A 26,348-nucleotide genomic window follows, 5' to 3' on the forward strand; every position below is an offset into this window, starting at 1 on the left:
CTGCGCTCCCTCAGTACTGCCCCTCCAACAGTGCGGCGCTCCCTCAGTACTGCCCCTCCGACAGTGCTGCGCTCCCTCAGTACTGCCCCTCCGACAGTGCGGCACTACCTCAGTACTGCCCCTCCGACAGTGCGGCGCTCCCTCAGTACTGCCCCTCCGACAGTGCGGCGCTCCCTCAGTACTGTCCCTCCGACAGTGCGGCGCTCCCTCAGTACTGCCCCTCCGACAGTGCGGCGCTCCCTCAGTACTGCCCCTCCGACAGTGCGGTACTCCCTCAGTACTGCCCCTCCGACAGTGCGGCACTCCCTCAGTCCTGCCCCTCCGACAGTGTGGTACTCCCGCAGTACTGCCCCTCCGACAGTGCGGCGCTCCCTCAGTACTGACCCTCCGACATTGCGGCACTCCCTCAGTACTGCCCCTCCGCCAGTGCGGCGCTCCCTCAGTACTGCCCCTCCGACAGTGCGGCGCTCCCTCAGTACTGCCCCTCCGACAGTGCGGCGCTCCCTCAGTACTGCCCCTCCGACAGTGCGGCACTCCCTCAGTACTGCCCCTCCGATAGTACGGCACTCCCTCAGTGCTGCCCCTCCGACAGTGCGGCGCTCCCTCAGTACTGCCCCTCCGACAGTGCTGCGCTCCCTCAGTACTGCCCCTCCGACAGTGCAGCGCTCCCTCAGTACTGCCCCTCCGACAGTGCTGCGCTCCCTCAGTACTGCCCCTCCAACAGTGCGGCGCTCCCTCAGTACTGCCCCTCCGACAGTGCTGCGCTCCCTCAGTACTGCCCCTCCGACAGTGCGGCACTCCCTCAGTACTGCCCCTCCGACAGTGCGGCGCTCCCTCAGTACTGTCCCTCCGACAGTGCGGCGCTCCCTCAGTACTGCCCCTCCGACAGTGCGGCGCTCCCTCAGTACTGCCCCTCCGACAGTGGGACACTCCCTCAGTACTGCCCCTCCGACAGTGCGGCACTCCCTCAGTACTGCCCTTCCGACAGTGCGGTACTCCCTCAGTACTGCCCCTCCGACAGTGCGGCGCTCCCTCAGTACTGACCCTCCGACAGTGCGGCGCTCCCTCAGTACTGCCCCTCCGACAGTGCGGCACTCCCTCAGTACTGCCCCTCCGACAGTGCGGTGCTCCCTCAGTACTGCCCCTCCGACAGTGCGGCGCTCCCTCAGTACTGCCCCTCCGACAGTGCAGCACTCCCTCAGTACTGCTGCCCGACCGGCCTCTGCGAGACCTCCCCCAGCTTCCGGCCACCCAACCTCCCCTCGCCTCGGCGCAAAGACGTTCAGAAATCCAGAAATACTCGGGATCCAGAACGGACTCCGTCCCGAGGTTTCCGGATTTACAAGGATGTTTCAGGACTGGAGAATTTTAGCTACGCGGAAAGTTTGAATAGGCTGGGGTTGTTTTCTTTGGAACAGAGGAGGCTGAGGGGAGACCTGATTGAGGTGTATAAAATTATGAGGGGCCTGGATAGAATGGATAGGAAGAACCTGTTTCTCTAAGCAGAGGGGTCAACAACCAGGGGGCATAGATTTAAAGTAATTGGTCGATGGTTTAGAAGGGAGTTGAGAAGCTTTTTTTCACCCAGAAGGTGGTGGGAGTCTGGAACTCACTGCCTGAAAGGGTGGTAGAGGCAGAAACCCTCACCACATTTAAAAAGCACTTGCCTATGCACTTGAAGTGCAGTAACCTGCAGGGCTACGGAACAAGAGCTGGAAGGTGGGATTAGGCTGGATAGCTCTTTGTCAGCCGGCGCGGACACAATGGGCCAAATGGCCACCTTGTGTGCTGTAAATGTCTATGATTCCATTCTTTGATTCAGTCACTCTCAATCTCGAACCTCTTGAAGTCTGTTCCCGTCCCACCTCGCTATTTATTACATTTCCGAGTTCTGTCTCATCTGCAAACGTTGAAATGATGCTCCACATACCCAAGTTCAGGTCATTAATATACATCAAAAGAGCAGTGATCCCAACAGCAACCCCTTGGACACCACTGTGTACCTCCCTCCAGTCTGAACAACAACCGTTCACCGTTAATCTGCTTTCTGTCCATAAACATAACCAGACGGTACATTCACTTGGATAAACATGTCTGCTCTTTAATCACAGCTTCAAATGTACATATAGAAAAGTGACATTCGACTTTACAGGAGAGAGATAGACACATTATATACATTTATTTGTATACAATGGGCCTGAATTTGCGGTCAGAGGCTTCCCGCGGGGAAATGCCTCCGATCCGCCAATAAAATCCGCGCCGACCTGGTGCCTCAGGATCCACGTGGACTCGCGCTCCTGGGCTCTACGTGTCGGCCTGCGTGGAAACCCAGGGGCGCAGGCAGTTCGCAAGCTCCCCTGGGATCACGTGGGCCGGCCCAACCAATTAGAGGGGATCTCCATTCATGGTTATGGGGATTTTGTCCGGAATAATTTAAATTATTTTATATTCATTTACACTCTTCTGCCGGACAGTCGTTGAGCAAATAGTCCAACTCTCCGTCCGTGAATGCCCTTTCCTGGGGGTGGCTACGATCTGTCAACAACATTCTTGGCAGATCGCAAGTTCCGGGGTTTCGTGCATGTGCTTTGCATGTGAAAAACCCAAACTTGTAGGGTTTACATACGCCCCGGAAAATCCGGGTATATATTATACACACACATCATTTTTGCTCACTGAGGCAGTGTCAGCCGTGTCAAGACATATGTAAAACATTCAGAATTATTTCTGTACATGAAGCAGTTGCTGGCAATAATGTAATTACTCGCTCTGGCCAGTAGGTGATGCTGCAGAGGGAGGTTCTGAAGCCTCTTCCCACATTCCCCAATGTGGGAGCCCCTTCTCCACAGGGACTGCAGTGGGTCAGGTCGCGATGGTCAAGAAATGGGGTCCTGCCAGACCCACCCACACCGTCAACAGGGAAAATAATAAATAAAGTGTCTGTTGTTCCCGCTCATTGGTGGGATATTTGGGACGTTATCATCTCTCACACAGGGAGAGTGATCAATGGGTTTCACATCTAAAGGTGTTCCTGAGATAGGGTTTGACCACAGTCTGTAACAGTAATACTGAGATATAATACACAGGGAGTGATCAATGGGTTACACATCTAAAGGTGTTCCTGAGACTGGGTTTGGACACAGTGTGTAACAGTAATACTGAGATATAATACACAGGGAGTGATCAATGGGTTACACAGCTAAAGGTGTTCCTGAGTCAGGGTTTGGACACAGTGTGTAACAGTAATACTGAGATATAATACACAGGGAGAGTGATCAATGGGTTACACAGCTAAAGGTGTTCCTGAGACTGGATTTGGACACAGTCTGTAACAGTAATACTGAGATATAATACACAGGGAGTGATCAATGGGTTACACAGCTAAAGGTGTTCCTGAGACAGGGTTTGGACACAGTCTGTAACAGTAATACTGAGATATAATACACAGGGAGTGATCAATGGGTTACACAGCTAAAGGTGTTCCTGAGACAGGGTTTGGACACAGTCTGTAACAGTAATACTGAGATATAATACACAGGGAGTGATCAATGGGTTACACAGCTAAAGGTATTCCTGAGACTGGGTTTGGCCACAGCATCTGAAAGGTTAAGAAGGCATACGGAATGCTTGCCTTTATTGGCCGAGCCACAGAATATAAGAGCAGGGATGTTATGCTTAAATTGTACAATACTTTGCTTACGCCACAGCTGGAGAACTGCATGCAGTTCTGGTCACCGTATTATAGGAAGGACGTGATTGCACTAGAGAGGGTGCAGAGGAGGTTTACTAGGATGCTGCCTGGAATGGAGAATCTGAATTATGAGGACAGATTGGACAGTTTGTTCTCATTGGAACAGAGGAGGCTGAGAGGAGACCGCATTGAGATGTACAAAATATTGAGGGGCCTGGTCATAATGGATAGTAAGGGTCTATTTCCATCGGTGGAGGGGTCTATTGCAAGGAGGCGTTGTTTTAAGGTGGTTGGTGGAAGGTTTAGAGGGGATTTGATGGGGGGGGTTTCTTTACACAGAGGGTTGTGGGGATCTGGAACTCGCTGCCTAGAAGAGTGGTGGATGCACAAACCCTCACCACTTTTAAGAGATGGTTGGATGGGCACTTCAAGTGCCGTAACCTGCAGGTTACGGACCTCGAGCTGGTATTTGGGATTAGACTGGATGACCTTTTGTTGGACGGCGCAGATATAATAGTAAGTACTGCAGGGAATCGAATACAACCAGGGTAATCTACTGGACTAGTTTCGATCGCCTGGATGGGTCGGAGAGGAATTTTCCCACATTTTCTCTCCCTAAATTGGCCTGGGTTTTTAATCTGGTTTTTGCCTCTCCCAGGAGATCACATGGCTCCTGTTGGGGTGGAGTGTAGAATGTTTCAGTACAAGGGATGTCGCAGTTGCGTGAGGCGGACTGGTTGGGTTGGGTGCTCTTTGCCTTTCCGTCATCGTTCATAGGTTTATATGTAATCTTTAGGGCTGCTGACCAAGAGCCGTGCGGCTCTTTGTCGGCCGGCGTGGACACAATGGGTCGAAATGGCCTCCTTCTGCGCTGGAAATTTCTATGTTTCTAATACTGAGATATAATACACAGGGAGAGTGATCAATGGGTTACACAGCTAAAGGTATTCCTGAGACAGGGTTTGGACACAGTCTGTAACAGTAATGCCGAGAGTTAATGCATAGAGTAAAACCGATCGGACAGTTTTGCAATAAAGGGACAACATTTCCATTGGGAGCTTCTCTCTGCCGAGACTGTGCTGGTCAGAGTGGGAAGTGACTGCTGATCCCAATCCTGAGCTCAGACTTTCCACCAGGAGTCACTCCATAGGATGGCCTCCTTCTGTACTGCACTGTTCTATGATTCAACAATGAGCACAATACCGGGCTGATCTGCCCCTCCTTGACCCAGGCACAGTGCAGTCCCTTTTTACAGATTGCTGGAATCTCTATTGTGTGTCCTAGGAGAGAGAAACCAGCAAAGTGCAGGTTATGTTAACAGAATCCCACACAGCTCAAAGTGTAGCGGTGCACACAACATCTTTAATAGAACAAAACTAGAATCAACAATGGAAACTGCAGCACATTCTCGAACTCACTGTCGGTGTCGGTTCACCTAATCCCCAATTCCAACAAGAAGAAGAAGAGGAATTCCGATTCCCAATCCAACAATTACTCCGCAAGAGCTTCCAGAACCTAGAGACAGAATGAAGCCATTAACAGACCAGGACACACTCACAAAGCTAACAGCAGAGACCTTCAGCACAGAGTGCTTCAGAACCATCCCCAGCACAAATAGATCCCTGGTCAATTCTAGCCCGGGAGCGATGTGAGAGGTTAGATTCCAATAATCTCACACACCAGGCCATCCCACAGCTCCTTGCACACACACACACTGCCCCACAATGTGATCGATACAGGCTTTCCGATAGAGATATCTGAACACTGACCACGAGCAGCCTCCCTACAATTTAACCCAACAGCCCGCTGGAATAGAGGGGGAATTTTAAACTCATTTACGGGCTGGGAAAGCCACGCGATCGAGTCGAACGCCGGGTTCACACCCGGGACAATACTACTCCCCATTGTCTTCAATGTTGAGGACTCCCGGGGCCACTCCCACCTGACTGTATACCACTGTGTCCCCACCCTTGGGTCTGTCCTGCCGGTGGAACAGGAAAGGGGTACTGAGGGAATGATCAGCCATGCTCTTATTGAATGGTGGTGCAGGCTTGAAGGGCCGAATGGCCTACTCCTGCACCTATTTTCTATGTTTCTATACCCAGGGATGGTAATGGAGCAGGCTGGAATGTAGGGTTGATTCTGGGAGTATGACTATGTCACACAACTCTTCCAAGATGTTCATGAGGAGTCGACTGGGCTGGGTTTGCCTTTGCTGTGTCCTGGTTCGATGCCTGGTTGGTTCAGTAAAATGCTGCTTCTTCTTTTTAGTGGATTGATGCAACGGATTAGCTTGCTGGACTACAACTATTTTAGTTGAAGACAATTAAATCGTTCAATCAAGTGCCCCCTGATTAAAGAGGGGGGACACTCCAAATACTTTCAAACAAGTGCCCCCTCGTTTTTTTTGGGCACTAAAAGCACAAATTATACAAGTGCCCCCTGGCTAAAAGGGGGTGGGGCACTAAAACCGGCACAATAAACAAATTAAACTTTAGACATTTAAAATCAAATTAAAATTTGGTTGCCGGGGGTGATGATGCACTCCAGTCCCTCCAGTGCCCAACTCTTGCGGAAGGCCGCGAGCGTACCGGTGGACACCACGTTCTCCATCTCCAGGGATACCCTGGCTCGGATGTAACCACGGAAGAGAGGCAGGCAGTTGGGCTGAATGACCCCCTCAACGTCCCTCTGCCTGAACCAGTCAATGGCCCCCTTGGCCATGCCCAGAAGCAGTCCTACCGAGGAGGCCTTCCGACCTGCCCTCTCCCCTCTGCAGAGGGTGTCCAAAGATCAGGAGTGTGGGACTGAAGTGCAACCAGAATTTGAGGAGCAGCCCCTTCAAATATTGGAAGAGGGGCTGTAACCTCACATCAGGGGACCGTGAAAGGTCAACCACATCAGTGTGGGACGGGTATAGACCAGACCAGGTAAGGACGGCAGGTTTCCTTCCCTGAAGGACATTAGTGAACCCATTGGGTTTTAAGACAATCCAACAGTTGGTGAGAGGGGAGCGACCTATCAAAAGCCCAGCGGGAGATCGAGAGCCAGCAGCAGTTGGTGAGAGGGGAGCGACCTATAAAAGGCCCAGCGGGAGATCGAGAGCCAGCGGCAGTTGGTGAGAGGGGAGCGACCTATAAAAGGCCCAGCAGGAGATCGAGAGCCAGCGGCAGTTGGTGAGAGGGGAGCGGCCTATAAAAGGCCCAGCGGGAGATCGAGAGCCAGCGGCAGTTGGTGAGAGGGGAGCGACCTATAAAAGGCCCAGCAGGAGATCGAGAGCCAGCGGCAGTGGGTGAGAGGGGAGCGACCTGTCAAAAGCCCAGCGGGAGATCGAGAGCCAGCGGCAGTTGGTGAGAGGGGAGCGACCTGTCAAAAGCCCAGCGGGAGATCGAGAGCCAGCGGCAGTTGGTGAGAGGGGAGCGGCCTATAAAAGGCCCAGCGGGAGATCGAGAGCCAGCGGCAGTTGGTGAGAGGGGAGCGACCTGTCAAAAGCCCAGCGGGAGATCGAGAGCCAGCGGCAGTGGGTGAGAGGGGAGCGACCTGTCAAAAGCCCAGCGGGAGATCGAGAGCCAGCGGCAGTGGGTGAGAGGGGAGCGACCTGTCAAAAGCCCAGCGGGAGATCGAGAGCCAGCGGCAGTTGGTGAGAGGGGAGCGGCCTATAAAAGGCCCAGCGGGAGATCGAGAGCCAGCGGCAGTTGGTGAGAGGGGAGCGACCTGTCAAAAGCATACTGGTGCAGCTACAGCGGGAGAGAAAGCAAAATAGAAGTAGAAAGGAATCAAAAAGTGACGTCACAACCAATGGGGTAAGTGATTGGCTGGTGATTGGTGAGTAGCTTTTCTTTTATTTTTTATATCAGTAAGTGAACTTTAGCATTGTTATTATCAATTTAAGGGTATCTAAGGTTAAGGCATGGCATAAGAGCTCGGTCACGTGATATGCTCCTCCTGTACCATGTGGGAACTCGGGGACACTTCCAGTGTCCCTGGGGGCTACATGTGTGGGAAGTGTATCCGCCTCGAGCTCTTGACGGTCCGCGTTGCGGAATTGGAGCTGAGGGTGGATTCACTCTGGAGCATCCACGATGCTGAGAATGACGTGAGTATCACGTGTAGTGAGTTGGTCTTACCGCAGGAGAAGGGTCCACAGCCAGATAGGGAATGGAAGACCAGCAGGAAGAGCAGTGCAAGAAAGATAGTGCAGGGATCCCCTGTGGTCATCCCCCTGCAAAACAGATACACCGCTTTGAGTACTGTTGGGGGGGATGACTCATCATGGGAGGGCAGCAGCAGCCAAGTTCATGGCACCGTGGCTGGCTCTGCTGCACAGGAGGGCAGGAAAAAGATTGGGAGCGCGATAGTGATAGGGGATGCGATGGTGAGGGGAATAGATAGGCGTTTCTGCGGCTGCAACCGAGACTCCAGGATGGTATGTTGCCTTCCTGGTGCAAGGGTCAAGGATGTCTCGGAGCGGGTGCAGGACATTCTGAAATGGGAGGGAGAACAGCCAGTTGTCGTGGTGCACATTGGTACCAACGACATAGGTAAAAAAAGGGATGAGGTCCTACGAAAAGAATTTAAGGAGCTAGGAGCTAAATTAAAAAGTAGGAACTCAAAAGTAGTAATCTCGGGATTGCTACCAGTGCCACGTGCTAGTCAGAGTAGGAATCGTAGGATAGCGCAGATGAATACGTGGCTTGAGCAGTGGTGCAGCAGGGAGGGATTCAAATTCCTGGAGCATTGGAACCGGTTCTGGGGGAGGTGGGACCAGTACAAACCGGACGGTCTGCACCTGGGCAGGACCGGAACCAATGTCCTAGGAGGAGTGTTTGCTAGTGCTGTTGGGGAGGAGTTAAACTAATATGGCAGGGGGATGGGAACCTATGCAGGGAGACAGAGGGAGACAAAAAAGAGGCAAAAGCAAAAGACAGAAAGGAGATGAAGAAAAGTGGAGGGCAGAGAAACCCAAGGTAAAGAACAAAAAGGGCCACTGTACAGCAAAATTCTAAAAGGACAAAGGGTGTTAAAAAAACAAGCCTGAAGGCTTTGTGTCTTAATGCAAGGAGTATCCGCAATAAGGTGGATGAATTAACTGTGCAAATAGATGTTAACAAATATGATGTGATTGGGATTACGGAGACGTGGCTCCAGGATGATCAGGGCTGGGAACTCAACATCCAGGGGTATTCAACATTCAGGAAGGATAGAATAAAAGGAAAAGGAGGTGGGGTAGCATTGCTGGTTAAAGAGGAGATTAATGCAATAGTTAGGAAAGACATTAGCTTGGATGATGTGGAATCTATATGGGTAGAGCTGCAGAACACTAAAGGGCAAAAAACGTTAGTGGGAGTTGTGTACAGACCGCCAAACAGTAGTAGTGATGTTGGGGAGGGCATCAAACAGGAAATTAGGAGTGCATGCAATAAAGGTGCAGCAGTTATATGGGTGACTTTAATATGCACATAGGTTGGGCTAGCCAAACTGGAAGCAATACGGTGGAGGAGGATTTCCTGGAGTGCATAAGGGATGGTTTTCTAGACCAATATGTCGAGGAACCAACTAGGGGGGAGGCCATCTTAGACTGGGTGTTGTGTAATGAGAGAGGATTAATTAGCAATCTCATTGTGCGAGGCCCCTTGGGGAAGAGTGACCATAATATGGTGGAATTCTGCATTAGGATGGAGAATGAAACAGTTAATTCAGAGACCATGGTCCAGAACTTAAAGAAGGGTAACTTTGAAGGTATGAGGCGTGAATTGGCTCAGATAGATTGGCGAATGATACTTAAGGGGTTGACTGTGGATGGGCAATGGCAGACATTTAGAGACCGCATGGATGAATTACAACAATTGTACATTCTGTCTGGCGTAAAAATAAAAAAGGGAAGGTGGCTCAACCGTGGTTATCTAGGGAAATCAGGGATAGTATTAAAGCCAAGGAAGTGGCATAAAAATTGGCCAGAAATAGCAGCGAACCTGGGGACTGGGAGAAATTTAGAACTCAGCAGAGGAGGACAAAGGGTTTGATTAGGGCAGGGAAAATGGAGTACGAGAAGAAGCTTGCAGGGAACATTAAGGCGGATTGCAAAAGTTTCTATAGGTATGTAAAGAGAAAAAGGTTAGTAAAGACAAACGTAGGTCCCCTGCAGTCAGAATCAGGGGAAGTCATAACAGGGAACAAAGAAATGGCAGACCAATTGAACAAGTACTTTGGTTCAGTATTCACTAAGGAGGACACAAACAACCTTCCGGATATAAAAGGGGTCAGAGGGTCTAGTAAGGAGGAGGAACTGAGGGAAATCTTTATTAGTCGGGAAATTGTGTTGGGGAAATTGATGGGATTGAAGGCCGATAAATCCCCAGGGCCTGATGGACTGCATCCCAGAGTACTTAAGGAGGTGGCCTTGGAAATAGCGGATGCATTGACAGTCATTTTCCAACATTCTATTGACTCTGGATCAGTTCCTATCGAGTGGAGGGTAACCAATGTAACCCCACTTTTTAAAAAAGGAGGGAGAGAGAAAGCAGGGAATTATAGACCGGTCAGCCTGACCTCAGTAGTGGGTAAAATGATGGAATCAATTATTAAGGATGTCATAGCAGCGCATTTGGAAAATGGTGACATGATAGGTCCAAGTCAGCATGGATTTGTGAAAGGGAAATCATGCTTGACAAATCTTCTGGAATTTTTTGAATTTGTTTCCAGTAAAGTGGACAAAGGAGAACCAGTTGATGTGGTATATTTGGACTTTCAGAAGGCTTTCGACAAGGTCCCACACAGGAGATTAATGTGCAAAGTTAGAGCACATGGGATTGGGAGTAGTGTGCTGACGTGGATTGAGAACTGGTTGTCAGACAGGAAGCAAAGAGTAGGAGTAAATGGGTACTTTTCAGAATGGCAGGCAGTGACTAGTAGGGTACCGCAAGGTTCTGTGCTGGGGCCCCAGCTGTTTACATTGTACATTAATGATTTAGACGAGGGGATGAAATGTAGTATCTCCAAATTTGCGGATGACTCTAAGTTGGGTGGCAGTGTGAGCTGCGAGGAGGATGCTATGAGGTTGCAGAGTGACTTGGATAGGTTAGGTGAGTGGGCAAATGCGTGACAGATGAAGTATAATGTGGATAAATGTGAGGTTATCCACTTTGGTGGTAAAAACAGAGAGACAGACTATTATCTGAATGGTGACAGATTAGGAAAAGGGGAGGTGCAATAAGACCTGGGTGTCATGGTACATCAGTCATTGAAGGTTGGCATGCAGGTACAGCAGGCGGTTAAGAAAGCAAATGGCATGTTGGCCTTCATAGCGAGGGGATTTGAGTACAGGGGCAGGGAGGTGTTACTACAGTTGTATAGGGCCTTGGTGAGGCCACACCTGGAGTATTGTGTACAGTTTTGGTCTCCTAACTTGAGGAAGGACATTCTTGCTATTGAGGGAGTGCAGCGAAGATTCACCAGACTGATTCCCGGGATGGTGGGACTGACCTTTCAAGAAAGACTGGATCAACTGGGCTTGTATTCACTGGAGTTCAGAAGAGTGAGAGGGGACCTCATAGAAACGTTTAAAATTCTGACGGGTTTGGACAGGTTGGATGCAGGAAGAATGTTCCCAATGTTGGGGAAGTCCAGAACCAGAGGACACAGTCTAAGGATAAGGGGTAAGCCATTTAGGACCGAGATGAGGAGAAACTTCTTCACCCAGAGAGTGGTGAACCTGTGGAATTCTCTACCACAGAAAATAGTTGAGGCCAATTCACTAAATATATTCAAAAGGGAGTTAGATGTAGTCCTTACTACTCGGGGGATCAAGGGGTATGGCGAGAAAGCAGGAATGGGGTACTGAAGTTTCATGTTCAGCCATGAACTCATTGAATGGCGGTGCAGGCTAGAAGGGCTGAATGGCCTACTCCTGCACCTATTTTCTATGTTTCTATGTTTCTAACAGCTTCAAGGTCACTTTTATTGGAACCAATTTTGTATTTCCAGATTTATTCTCACATTCTCAAATTGCCATGTGGAATTTGAACTCCCCTTTTCTGGATTGTGAGTCCAGACCTCTGGATTACTCATCTAGTATCATAACCCCTGCATTACCATACCCATAATATTGGTGATAGACTCCTGATCAATGCAGAAACCTTGAAACAGAAATCTCTCACCTGTGACAGAGAGACGGACTGAGACACCTTGCTCCAAATAAAAGTTGACGATTTTCCTCTTGAGAATCTGACACTCATACAAGTTCTGGTCGGACTTCCTGAGGTCAGAGAGCATAACTGACCAGTTACCGTGTTCCAGTTGGTCTTTGAAGAGGTTGGTTCTCTCTCTGAACTGCGGATCTTGCTCTGTCAAATCATCTCTCCCACCGACAAACCTGTGGACAACTTCACGCCCGGGTATTTGCCAGAGTACTTGTAAATCTCGCACTGGGACGTTCCCTTTGTAGGTACAGGGCAGCACAACCTGCCCCGCAACGGACCCAGAAACTGTTACAGGCGAAGAACCTGGAAAAGATTCAAAGTATTTATCCACAGATAGAACCTCCCTGCTGGTACAGTACAGCCCAAGCTTCACACGGTTACACTGCGATACTCAATTTACGAGTAGCTCTGACCAGTAACTCACTGCTTCCATCTCTGTGGGAAGACTGAAGCTCAGGCCTGTACTATTTATAATGACAAGTCCCGTGTAAGGCAGCATCATTCTTCTGTCACTCTTTGCTCGGGATCGGGTGGAACGCTGGTTTCACACCCGGGACAATATTACTCTCCGGTGATGTCAGCCAGCGTTGCTCCCAATCCCGTCAGATTCCTGACAAGATGGTTCGGACTTCCCCACAGACTTCCAGAAACACTAATGCTGGTGGGAAGCGGGAATCCTCAGAGTACAGTAACTGAGGGACAGGAAGGGGAGGCTCAGAAGCAGAAATAACAGTTGCAGGTAGTTTCAGGAATGGTTCCAGGTAACGGTGACCCACACCATTCTTTCACAGAAGCGGTCTTCAGAGAGCGCCACTGACTACTTCCAACCTTCCATGGTTCACTCGGTTGATTCCGGGCATGAAGGGGTTGACTTATGAGGAAAGGTTGAGTAGGTTGGGCCTCTACTCATTGGAGTTCAGAAGAATGAGAGGTGATTATATCGAAGCGTAAGAGATTATGAGGGGGCTCGACAAGGTGGATGCAGAGAGGATGTTGCCACTGATGGGGGAGACTAGAACGAGAGGACATGATCTTAGAATAAGGGGCCGCCCATTTAAAAGGGAGATGAGGAGGAATTTCTTCTCTCGAAAGGTTGTAAATCTGTGAAATTTGCTGCCTCAGAGAGCTGTAGAAGCTGGGACATTGAATAAATGTAAGACAGAAATAGACATTTTCTTAAACGATAAGGGGATAAGGGGTTATGGGGAGCAGGCAGGGAAGTGGAGCGGAGTCCATGATCGGATCAGGCATGATCGTATTAAGTGGTGGAGCAGGCTCGAGGGGCCGTATGGCCTACTCCTGCTCCTATTTCTTATGTTCTTATCACCCAGTTTGGCAGCTCTGTCCGTTGCATTAATCCACTAGAAAGAAACAGCAGCATTTTACTGAAGGACCCAGACATCGAACCAGGATACAGCAAAGGCAACCCAGCCCAGTCGACGCTGCAAATTCGGCCAGTGCTACCACCGAGCTACCCTTGGTGATGGATATTAGAGTCTCCCACTCTACATTCTGTGCCCTTGCTACCCTCAGTGCTTCCTCCCAGTGCTGTTGAACATGGAGGAGTGCTGATTCATCAGCTGAGGGAGGGTGGTAGAGGGTAATCAGCAGGAGGGTTCCATGCCCATGTTTAACCTAAAGACGTGAGACTTCATGGGGTTCAGACTCAATGTTGAGGACTCCCGGGGCCACTCCCACCCAACTGTATACCACTGTGTCCCCACCCCTGGTGGGTCTGTCCTGCCGGTGGGACAGGACATACCCAGGGATGGTGATGGAGCAGGCTGGGATGTAGGGTTGATTCTGGGAGTATGACTATGTCACACAGCTCTCCCAACTTGGGCACCAGTCCCCAGATGTTCATGAGGAGGACTTTGCAGCGTCGACTGGGCTGGGTTTGCTTTTGCTGTGTCCTGGTTCGATGCCTGGGTTGTTTAGTAAAATGCTGATTCTTCTTTCCAGTGGTTTGATGCAACGGATTGGCTTGCTGGGCTACATCAAGGGGCTGTGAAAGGTCAACCACATTGGTGCGGGACTGGAGTCACATATAGACCAGACCGGGTAAAGACGGCAGATTTCCTTCCCTGAGGGACATTAGTGAACCCGTTGGGTTTTAAGACAATCCAACAGCTTCATGGTCTCTTTTATTGGAACCAACTTTGTATTTCCAGATTTATTCTCAAAGTGTCGTTGTGGGATTTGAACTCTTGTTCTCTGGATTACTCATCTAGTAACATAACCCCTGTACTACGCTACACATAAATCAGAGATTAAATGTAGAAATCCTGAAACAGAAAGCTCTCACCTGGGATAAAGAGATGGATTAAGTTATCTTGCTCTGTTTCATATACGCTACCCGTCCACTTCAGAAACTGACACTTATACGTGTTCTGGTCGGACTCCCTGAGGTCAGAGAGCATAACTGACCAGTTGCCGTGTTCCAGTTGATCTTTGAAGAGCTTTATTCTCTCTCTGTACTGCGCGACTTGCTGTGTGCTCCCGTTGACAAACTGGTGGATAACTTTAAGCCCGAATATATGCCAGAGTACTTGTAAATCTTTGACTGGGGCGTTCCCTTTGTAGGTACAGGGCAGCACAACCTGCTCCCCAACGCACCCAGAAACTGTGACAGGCAAAGAACCTGGAAAAGATTGAAAGTATTTATCCACAGATAGAACCTCCCTGCTGGTACATTACAGCCCAAGCTTCACACGGTTACACTGCGAGAAGCTCTGACCAGTAACTCACTGCTTTCAGTGCTGTGAGAGAAGGCTGAAGCTCAGGCATGTACTATTTACAACAAGCACCATTTATATAACTTGCTGACGGTTCTGACAAATGGTCACTGACCTGAAACGTTAACTCTGTTTGTCTCTACAGATGCTGCCTGACCTGCTGAGTACAGCCAGCATTTTCTGGTTTTATTTATACAGCAATGTGGAGGGTGCAGGAACAGAGAAACCTGGGGGTATATGAGCACAAATCATTGGAGGTGGCAGGCCAGGTTGAGACAGTGGTTAAAATCATCATCATAGGCAGTCCCTCAGAATCGAGGAAGACTTGCTTCCACTCTTAAAATGAGTCCTGAGGTGACTGAACAGTCCAATACTAGAACCACGGTCCCTGTCACAGGTGGGACAGACAGTCATTGAGGGAAAGGGAGGGTGGGACAGGTTTGACGCATGCTCTTTCCGCTGCCTGCACTTGGTTTCTGCATGCTCTCGGCGATGAGACTCGAGGTGCTCAGCGCCCTCCCGGATGCACTTCCTCCACTTCGGGCGGTCTTTGGCCAGGGACTCCCAGGTGTCAGTGGGGATGTCGCACTTTTTCAGGCAGGCTTTGAGAGTGTCTTTGTAATGTTTCCTCTGCCCACCTTTGGCTCGTTTGCAGTGAAGGAGTTCCGAGTAGAGCGCCTGCTTTGGGAGACTCGAGTCTGGCATGCCAACGACGTGGCCTGCCCAGCAGAGCTGATCAAGTGTGGTCAGTGCTTCAATGCTGGGGATGTTGGCCTGGTCGAGGATGCTAATGTTGGTGTGTCTGTCCTCCCAGGGGATTTGTAGGATCTTGCGGAGGCATTGTTGGTGGTATTTCTCCAGTGACTTGAGGTGTCTGCTGTACATGGTCCATGTTGTAGGGCGCTTTCAAAGGCAAAGGCATCTGCTGAATATATGTATGCATGTGTAAAATTGTAGCCAGATATAAAATGGCTGCCAGGGATTCCGCAAAGCACCAAGAGAATTCAGCTAAACAGTTTGACTAACTTTCTGGGTAGCTGATGACACTGCAGTTCCTTGTACAGGAACACTGGAAAGGGCGAGCTCAGCAGATGTCTCTAATCAACAAACCCCAGACAAGATGTCCCAGCAGAATACTGAACAAAGGAATTCCTGTAACTATGTTAAGATAAGGAGGTTAGGCGCAGAACCCAAGGACAGTAGAGATAAGGGGGTCTGGAGAATATCACGAGGCCATGAGTAAGCCCCAGCTAAACATGAGATGATCATGCAGACCCCTGGTGCCTGGGGGGCCAATTCCATTGGCCCAGAGGAATCGATTTGTAATGTATAATCGTTATGATTGGATTGTGTCCAGCCGACAAAGACTGCGTAATTGTAATGAACTGGTGTAAAACATATAAATACTGATGAATTTCTTTCTTCGGCGAAGAGTAGTGCCTGGAGTAACCCAGGTTTTTTCCCCGCCGGCGTAATAAAGACCGTTTTGATGTTGGAACCGACCCAGCGTGACGAGTGCTTCTTGCAGGATTTCATTTGCGCTAACAGTCCTTGTCTCTGATCCATACAGATGGTTAAAAAAAAGCACACGGGATCCCGGGCTCCATAAATAGAGGCATAGAGTATAAAAGCAAGGAAGTTATGATGAACCTGTATAAAACACTGGTTTGGCCTCAACTGGAGCAGTGTGTCCAATTCTGAAAAATCTGTGTCCTCTGGGAACAGTTTAAGGTGATTGGCAGAAGAACAAAGGCGACACGAGGAAAAACGTTTTTACGCAACGAGAGGTTTGGATCTGGAATGCATTGCCTGAGAGGGTAGTGGCGGCAGATTCAATCGTGGCTTTCAAAATTGAATTGGACAAGTGTCATGTATCCTACATGGCTACTGTTTGTACTATCACAAGGTGTGCCACCAGAGGGCACAGCAGTGGGAGACTTGTAGGTTACCTTTACCTGACCGAGTATAAAAGGCAGGCCACCAGGTGTGATCCTCACGCTGGAGTTAACAAAAAAAGTTCACTACAGTTCAAGTACAACACATTGCCTCGTGGAGTCATTATGAGAGCATCCAAGGACATAATAATTGGTGACGAGATTACATAGAAACATGGAAACACAGAAAATAGGTGGAGTAGGCCATTCGGCCCTTCGAGCCTGTACTGCCATTCAATGAGTTCATGGCTGAACATGCAACTTCAGTACCCCATTTCTGCTTTCTTGCCATACCCCTTGATCCCCCTAGTAGTAAGGATTAACTCCTTTTTGAATATATTTAGTGAATTGGCCTCAACAACTTTCTGTGGTAGAGAATTTCACAGGTTCACCACTCTCTGGGTGAAGAAGTTTCTCCTCATCTCGGTCCTAAATGGCTTACCCCTTATCCTTAGACTGTGACCCCTGGTTCTGGACTTCCCCAACATTGGGAGCATTCTTCCTGCATCTAACCTGTCCAGTCCCGTCAGAATTTGATATGTTTCTATGAGATCCCCTCTCATTCTTCTAAATTCCAGTGTATATAAGCCTAGTCGATCCAGTCTTTCTTCATATGTCAGTCCTGCCATCCCGGGAATCAGTCTGGTGAACCTTCGCTGCACTCCCTCAATAGCAAGAATGTTCTTCCTCAAGTTAGGAGACCAAAACTGTGCACAATACTCCAGGTGTGGCCTCACCAAGGCCCTGTGCAACTGTAGTAACACCTCCCTGCCCCTGTACTCAAATCCCCTCACTAAGAAGGCCAACATGCCATTTGCTTTCTTAACCGCCTGCTGTACCTGCACACGGACTTTCACGCGAAAATGGCTCCCCTTGGTACGTTGTAGCAGTTGGCCGATGGTGATGATTGGCATGCCTTTGTGGAGGGACTTAACCATTTCTTCACAGCAAACGACCTGGCAGGATACGACCCAGCAACACTGGCTGATAAGCGCAGAGCTATCCGGCTAACCAGTTGTGGGCTCACTGTCTATGGCCTCGTCAGGGACTTGCTGGCACCAGCGAAGAAAACGACCAAGACATACGAGGAGCTCGTAACACTGATCCATGAGCAACTCAAGCCCAAGGAGAGCATCCTCTCAGCCAGACATCGGTTCTACACCCACCGACAGCCCGAAGGCCAGGAAATCGCAAAATCCGCCGCAGATCTCAGGAGGCTGGCGGCACCATGCGATTTCGGCAAGCACCTCAACGAAGTGCTGCAGGACATTTTTGTCATTGGAATCGGCCATCAGGGCCTTCTTCATAAGCTACTGTCGGCGGATACCACAGTCACACTGCAGAAGGCCATCTCTGTGAGTCAGGCATTCATGACCTCGACCTGCGGTTCGAGGCAGATGTCTCACCCTCAGGACTCAAACCCGGCAGGTACTGTACACTGAGTGGTGCCTTTTAGAGGCTGGACTGTAGAACGCAAACCATCTCAGGGGAGAGAGAACAGGCCGCGGAGTCCCTTAACTTAGAGTCCGCCGAGGGGGGCTAATCGAGTAGCTCCATGCTGGCGTTGTGGAGGGAATCACAGGGCTCACCAGTGCCGCTTTAAAGATTATGTATGCAAGGACTGCAGCACAAAGGGCCACCTGCAGCGAATGTGTAAGAGAAATAAGACTCACTGTGTCGATGAAGTCTGCAGATGGCCATGAATCCAGCGCGGATTATGGAACGATAGTCGGAGGCATCTCAGCCCCACGATGAGGTATACAGCATGTTTACCTGCACCACCGAGTATTCCCCGTTGAGGATGCAAGTCGAGATAGATGGCGTTCCAGGCTTCATGTAAGTGGACATGGGGGCGAGCCAGTCAGTAATGAATCAAGAAGTCTTTGAGAGGCTATGGGACAATCAAGCTGAACGACCCAAGTTGGTCCCGGTTCAGGCAAAGCTGCGCACCTACACCGATGAACTTATCCCAGTTGTTGGTAGTGCAAATGTAAAGGTACTCCATGATGGCGTGGTGCACAAGTTACCTCTGTGGATTGTTGCAGGTGATGGACCAACACTACTCGGAAGAAGGTGGATGGAGAAGATCCATTGGAAGTGGGAAGACTTCACCCCTCCAGCGATCGACGCCCTCCGCGCTCGGAGGCACAGCAAGCCCTCACTTGAGGTTGGACCCGGCACCAGAGAGCAGACCAGCACAGCACCCGAGGCACAGACCACTCAGCATTACTGTGTGGAGATGATCCAGCTGAGACGACCCGAATGCACTTTCCAGGCTCCAGTGGCAGGCCTCTGGAGGAAGTTGGATCGAATCCAGAGGCGATTTCCCAGCTTTGGTGGCAGAACTCGGGGAGAAGAGGATCACCGCAGTCGACATCGTGGATGGAGGAAAGATGGTGTCCAAACCACGAGGTGATGCGCTGAGGAAAAAGATAGCCGCGACCACACCACGAGGTGCAGTGCTGATGGAGCAACACGTGGTACCAAGCGAAGAAGATGGTTGGGGTAAAGAAAGCAAGGCTCTCTTACAGGAGGCTTGCAACCCACTTCAATTAAAGGGACAGTTCCACACACTCAAACAATGTAATAGCAACTGTAAGTTAGAGATAAAATATGTAATTGATGATCAGAATTGTGTACATACAATAAGCAAGGAAAAGTCGCACGATCACGATCGGAGCTACAGAGTATCCACAATAAGTAATAAAAAGTTGAGGGATGTAGGGTTTCAACTGTACGCAGCCAATACAGCGGGTAGACATCCATCGGGAGCACAAGGTCCAGTGAGCTACCCAATGCTGTAGCCTGCATCCCTGAGACCAGAGTTATGCACCATGGAGTGTGGCCACAAGCAGCCAATACACACGAACTGCAGAGCAAGCGATCTCAGGAGGGCAACGGCACCGGTATTGATACCCGGCCCCTGATCGGCTCCACCTCTCAGGCACCCAATGACATCAACCGCCAGAAACCTGAAAGAGCAAACTGTGCTAAGGCGCAGCCCCCAGACCCCATCGCCACCAAGGCCATACCCGGAAGTGAAGGGTCACTCGCTACAGTCCTTCCAAAGGGGACTGGGACCAGCCAGGATCCCAAACCAAACAACGCCCAGGCTAGCGAATCAGCAGTTCCCTGTGCACTGCGAGACGACAGCCCCTCAGGGAGCAGCAGCGACCCAGGGTGCAAGGACAGGGAGGTCACAGGCATCTGTGAACTTGCCCAATGTTAGGAACCACGGCAAAAGCTCCAAGAGCAGGCAACTCGAGCCAACTGGGTTCCCACTGCCAGCACTGTGCACCGCGCCGCCACCAGACGGCCTGGACACCATCCAGCAGTTCTGGAACTAGTTTGTCCTCACGAACCAGTCACCGATCCCCAGCACGCATCGATAATGTATCTCACCAGGCTAGCATACCGGTCTCACAACTGAACCACAAATTAATGCAAACTTGTTTTCCTGACCTTGAATGTATATGAACGCACTGAGCCTCCGGCATAACCCTTATGTGGGAGGGGGAGAATGGAGTGGTCAGGGACACACATAAACAGCAACCACCAGCACCAACCACTCACCCAAGATTGAAACGGCCCGCCAAGGGTCAACCAGATAGAGCTAAGCCCAGAGCACAGTTAATGCAGAGGCGATTTGCATTAAAGGTTTGGGGGAGAGTGATGTCATGTATCCTACATGGCTACTGTTTTTATCATCACAAGGTGTGCCACCAGAGGGCACAGCAGCGGGAGACTTGTAGGTTACCCTGTACAGGTGTGTCTGGCCTAGTGTAAAAGGCAGGCCACCAGGTGTGATCTCCAGGTGATATTGGGGGTAATGTGCTGACATGGATAGAGAACTGGTTGGCAGTCAGTAAGCAGAGAGTCGGGATAAACAGGTCCTTTTCAGAATGGCAGGCAGTGACTCGCGGAGTGCTGCAGGGCTCAGTGCTGGGACCCCAGCTCATTACAATATACATTAATGATTTAGATGAAGGAATTGAGTGTAATATCTCCAAGTTTACAAATGACACTAAACTGGGTGGCGGTGTGAGCTGTGAGGAGGATGCTAAGAGGTTGCAGGGTGACTTGGACGGGTTAGGTGAGTGGGCAAATGCATGGCAGATGCAGTATAATGTGGATAAATGTGAGGTTATCCATTTTGGGGGCAAAAACACGAAGGCAGAATATTATCTGAATGGCGGCAGATGAGGAAAAGGGGAGGTGCAACGAGGCCTGGGTGTCATGGTTCATCAGTCATTGAAAGTTGGCATGCAGGTACAGCAGGCGGTGAAGGCGGCAAATGGTATGTTGGCCTTCATAGCTAGGGGATTTGCGTATAGGAGCAGGGAGGTCTTACTGTAGTTGTACAGGGCCTTGGTGAGGCCTCACCTGGAATATTGTGTTCAGTTTTGGTCTGCTAATCTGAGGAAGGACGTATTTTCTATTGAGGGAGTGCAGCGAAGGTTCACCAGATTGATTCCAGGGATGGCTGGACTGACATATGAGGAGAGATTGGATCAACTGGGCCTTTATTCACTGGAGTTTAGAAGGATGAGAGGGTATCTCATAGAAACGTATAAGATTCTGACAGGACTGGACAGGTTAGATGCGGGAAGAATGTTTCCGATGTTGGGGAAGTCCAGAACCAGGGGACATAGTCTTAGGATAAGGGGTAGGCCATTTAGGACTGAGATGATGAGAAACTTCTTCACTCAGAAAGTTGTTAATGTGTGGAATTCCCTGCCATAGAGAGTTGTTGATGCCAGTTCATTGGATATATTCAAGAGGAAGTTAGATATGGCCCTTACTGCTAAAGAGATCAAGGGGTATGGAGAGAAAGCAGGAAAGGGGTACTGAGGGAATGATCAGCCATGATCTTATTGAATGGTGGTGCAGGCTCGAAGGGCTGAATGGCCTACTCCTGCACCTATTTTCTATGTTTCGATGTTTCACTCTGGAGTTAACAAATAAAGGACTAAGGTCACTACAGTTTAAGAACAACACATTGCCTCATCGAGTCATTATTAAAGCATCCAAGAACATAACAAGTACCTGAAGGAAACAATTTGTCGGGCTACAAGGAAAAGGCAGGGGAGTCGGACTGCAGAGACCTGGCACAAACTCAACGGGCCGAATGGCCTCCTACTGTGATTCTTGGATTCTGTGATTCTCTGGAGGAAAGACCTATTTATGAACAGATAGTTTGGAAACGTAAGGACAGAGAATGACTGAAACCCGGGTTGAGGAGAAGGCCTTTTTCCTCGAGTCACAGCACTTACCCGACACCCCAGCAGTATTCAGCAGCAGAAGCAGCAGCAGGTTCTGCCAGGTGGGTCCCTGCAACAAGAAAGCAGAGTGAAGCCTTTGCACAGTTCCTGCCTCCTGCTCAGGTTCATTTCCCCGGGGTGATGATTGACAGGAGGATCTGTGCCTCCGCCCACCAATTGTTCCAATGTCCCACTTGCTGTAAGTGAGAGTTTGTGATTTAATCTTCTCTCACCCTCCCCCCTCTGCCTGGTGAGGAGTTGCCTCATCTAAACCCCTTTAGGGGACTCTGCCCCAGGGGCAGTGACACACTACCCGGGCAATGGGTGGGATGGGGGGCAGGTGGAGAAAAGTGAGAGGGAGAAACACACATGGCCGGGCCTGGGCGGGGCATGTCCCCCTAACACCCACTCCTCACCTACTCACCCTACCTGCAGTGTCCCTCCCTCCGCCTCACTCTCTCTTCATCGCCCCACTCTCCCTCTCTTCCCCCCCACCCGATACTCTCTCTCGCAATCTCTCTCCCCAACCCCCCACCCTCTCTCTCTCCCTCCCAAATCCCCACACACTCTCTCCCTAATACGCCTCACACCACACCCCACACACTCCCCCCCCCCACCATTCCCTCTCCCTCCCCTACACTCACTCTGCCCCCTCCTCCTCTCCCTCACTTGCTCACTTTCCCCAACAATCTCTTTCTTTCTCTCCCCCCAGACTCTCCCCCTCCCCCCCTTTCTCTCTCCCTCCCACCCAATCTCTCTCTCTCACCCCCCACTCTCACTCTTCCCTCCCCCCACTCTTTCCCCTCTCTTCCCACTTTCCCCCCTCCCCCCACTCTCTCTCCCACCCCCCTCCCACTTTTTCTCCCCCCTCCCCCACTCTCTCCCTCGCCCCGCTCCCCCCACTCTCTCTCCCTCTCCCCCCTCCGCCCCACTCTCTCTCTCTCCCCTCCACCCCACTCTCTCTCTCCTCCACCCCACTCTCTCGCTCCCCTCCCCCCCACTCTCTCTCCCCTCCCCCCCACTCTCTCTCTCCCCTCCCCCCCACTCTCTCTCTCCCCTCCCCCCCACTCTCTCTCCCCCTCACTCTCTCTCTCCCCTCCCCTCCACTCTCTCTCACCCCCACTCTCTCTCTCTGCCCCCACCCCCTCCCGTCACTCTCTCTATCCCCCTCCCCACCACTCTGCCTCTCCCCCCTCCCCCTCTCTATTCGACTCCCCACTCTCTCTCACCCCTCCCCCCTCCCCCCACTCTCTCTCTCTCTCTCTCTCTCTACCCCCTCCCCATTCTCTCTCCACCCCCCTCACTCTCTCCACCCCCCACTTTCTCTCTCTCTCTCTCTTCCCCATCCCCCACACACTCTCTCCCCCCTCACCCCCACACATTCTCTCCCCACTCACCCCACTCTGTCTCTCCCCCCCTCCTCCCACTCGCTCTCTGTACTGAGGGAGTACCACGCTGTCGGAGGACAGTACTGAGGGAGTACCGCACTGTTGGAGGACAGTACTGAGGGAGTACCGCACTGTCGGAGGGGCGGTACTGAGGGAGTACCACACTGTCGGAGGACAGTACTGAGGGAGTACCGCACTGTCGGAGGACAGTACTGAGGGAATACCGCACTGTCGGAATACCGCACTGTCGGAGGGGCAGTATTGAGGGAGCTCCGCACTGTCGGAGGGGCAGTACTGAGGGAGTACCACACTGTCGGAGGACAGTACTGAGGGAGTACCGCACTGTCGGAGGACAGTACTGAGGGAGTACCGCACTGTCGGAGGGCAGTACTGAGGGAGTACCGCACTGTCGGAGGGGAAGTACTGAGGGAGTACCGCACTGTCGGAGGGGCAGTACTGAGGGAGTACCGCACTGTCGGAGGACAGTACTGAGGGAGCACCACACTGTCGGAGGGGCGGTACTGAGGGAGTACCACACTGTCGGAGGGCAGTACTGAGGGAGCACCACACTGTCGGAAGGGCGGTACTGAGGGAGTACCGCACTGTCGGAGGACAGTACTGAGGGAGCACCGCACTGTCGGAGGGGCAGTACTGAGGGAGTGCCGCACTGTCGGAGGGGCAGTACTGAGGGAGTACCACACTGTCGGAGGACAGTACTGAGGGAGTACCACACTGTCGGAGGGGCAGTACTGAGAGAGTGCCGCACATTGGAGGGCAGTACTGAGGGAGTACCACACTGTCGGAGGGGCAGTACTGAGGGAGTACCACACTGTCGGAGGACAGTACTGAGGGAGTACCGCACTGTCGGAGGGACAGTACTGAGGGAGTACCACACTGTCGGAGGGGCAGTACTGAGGGAGTACCACACTGTCGGAGGGACAGTACTGAGGGAGTACCACACTGTCGGAGGGACAGTACTGAGGGAGTGCCGCACTGTCGGAGGGGCAGTACTGAGGGAGTACCACACTGTCGGAGGGACAGTACTGAGGGAGTACCACACTGTCGGAGGGCAGTACTGAGGGAGCACCGCACCGTGCTGTCAGAGGGGCAGTACTGAGGGAGTACCACACTGTCGGAGGGCAGTACTGAGGGAGTACCACACTGTCGGAGGGCAGTACTGAGGGAGTACCACACTGTCGGAGGGCAGTACTGAGGGAGTACCACACTGTCGGAGGGCAGTACTGAGGGAGTACCACACTGTCGGAGGGGCAGTACTGAGGGAGTGCCTGTCGGAGGGACAGTACTGAGGGAGTACCACACTGTCGGAGGACAGTACTGAGGGAGTACCACACTGTCGGAGGGGCAGTACTGAGGGAGTACCACACTGTCGGAGGGACAGTACTGAGGGAGTACCACACTGTCGGAGGGACAGTACTGAGGGAGTACCACACTGTCGGAGGACAGTACTGAGGGAGTACCACACTGTCGGAGGACAGTACTGAGGGAGTACCACACTGTCGGAGGGACAGTACTGAGGGAGTACCACACTGTCGGAGGGGGAGTACTGAGGGAGTACCACACTGTCGGAGGGGCAGTACTGAGGGAGTACCACACTGTCGGAGAGCAGTACTGAGGGAGTACCACACTGTCGGAGGGGCAGTACTGAGGGAGTACCACACTGTCGGAGGGGCAGTACTGAGGGAGTACCACACTGTCGGAGGGCAGTACTGAGGGAGTACCACACTGTCGGAGGGACAGTACTGAGGGAGTACCACACTGTCGGAGGGCAGTACTGAGGGAGTACCACACTGTCGGAGGGCAGTACTGAGGGAGTACCGCACTGTCGGAGGACAGTACTGAGGGAGTACCACACTGTCGGAGGGACAGTACTGAGGGAGTACCACACTGTCGGAGGACAGTACTGAGGGAGTACCACACTGTCGGAGGGACAGTACTGAGGGAGTACCACACTGTCGGAGGGCAGTACTGAGGGAGTACCACACTGTCGGAGGGCAGTACTGAGGGAGCACTGTGTCACTTGACAGGAAAGCCACCCTTTAAACACAAGACTTTTTCTGTGGTGATGGGAGAAAAGTGAAAAGTGAGTTGACCTTTCCCAGACACAGGGGCCTGTCGGTCGGGCCTGTCTCCACGTGTTGCCGAATGGCCTCCTTCTGTGCTCTGCCCATTGTGTGACTGGAGACAAACACTGAGAGACGGCGGGCTGTGGAGCCCGACACTGGCCCCGCCCACTCTGACCCCGCCCAACGCTCGCTGAGCCGCGCGCGGCGGGAGGCAGCCGGCCAATCAGGGGGAGCCGGGCAGCCGCTGTCACTCAGCGGGCCCCGCCCACTCCGCCGCGCGGCACAGCGAGCCGTTGGAGTGGAGGGCGCGCGCGGCCAGAGTGGGCGGGGCCCGCTGAGTGACAGCGGCTGCCCGGCTCCCCCTGATTGGCCGGCTGCCTCCCGGGCCGCGACCCCCCCCGCGAGCACAAACCGTTTGGCGGGGGAAAGCTTGGTTTGAGAATTGGAAGCTGAGTGTATTGGGGCAAATCTCCCTCAGGGAGCGGAGAGAAGGGGCTGTTGAGGGGGAAATGTTCAGTCAGCTGGGAGGAGCAGTTGGATTTACCCTAATGGAGTTATTCAGTGGGAGAATGAGTTTATTGGCTGCAATTGAGGCTACCTCGAGGAGGGCGACAGGACAAGGAGGACAAGTTTTCTTTCTCCGCTGTGCCCGGCCCCCAACATCCTCGGACAAAACCTCCCAAACCCGCCATCTCCAGCCCCCTCCTCCTCCAAGGACAAGGGCAGCCGACGCATGGGAACGCCATCGCCTCCTGGTTCCCCCTCCGAGTCTCACACACACACACACACACACGCCGCCCCCGGCTCGGAGATATATCGTCCGTTCCTCTTCACCGTCAACATCCCGCAGCTCCCGACCGCACGGCACCGCGGGAGCACCTTCACCGCACGGGACGCCGGCGGTTCGAGAAGGCCCACCACCGCCTGCTTCTCCAGGGGCGACGAGGGAATGGGCAACAAAATGCCCGGCCTCGCCAGCGACATCTCCAGCATTGTTATTTGAACAGTGAGGCGGCTCGTTCTGTGGTGGCCCCGGAGTGGAGCAAGTGAGATACAA

The 26,348-nt window shown here is 51.8% G+C and overlaps 1 protein-coding gene across 2 annotated transcripts; it reads right to left on the reverse strand.

The window, feature by feature from the left end:
- Nucleotides 1-2,080: 2,080 nt before the first annotated feature.
- LOC139240405 (butyrophilin subfamily 1 member A1-like) lies at nt 2,081-25,434 on the reverse strand. 2 transcript variants are annotated; one of them, XM_070868903.1, is made up of 5 exons: nt 25,319-25,434; nt 21,832-21,889; nt 14,195-14,530; nt 11,848-12,192; nt 2,081-5,206 (listed from the first exon to the last, which is right to left on the reverse strand). In XM_070868903.1, exons 1-5 carry the CDS (start codon nt 25,394-25,396, stop codon nt 5,127-5,129), a joined length of 897 nt encoding a protein of 298 aa, XP_070725004.1. In that variant the 5' UTR covers nt 25,397-25,434; the 3' UTR covers nt 2,081-5,126. The 2 variants fall into 2 exon arrangements, with proteins under 2 accessions (XP_070725004.1, XP_070725005.1); XM_070868904.1 differs by lacking the exon at nt 2,081-5,206 and adding an exon at nt 7,823-7,913.
- Between the last annotated feature and the right edge of the window lie 914 nt (nt 25,435-26,348).

The sequence above is a fragment of the Pristiophorus japonicus genome, chromosome 31 (genome assembly GCF_044704955.1).
Source record: "Pristiophorus japonicus isolate sPriJap1 chromosome 31, sPriJap1.hap1, whole genome shotgun sequence".
NCBI classification, from domain to species: domain Eukaryota; kingdom Metazoa; phylum Chordata; class Chondrichthyes; family Pristiophoridae; genus Pristiophorus; species Pristiophorus japonicus.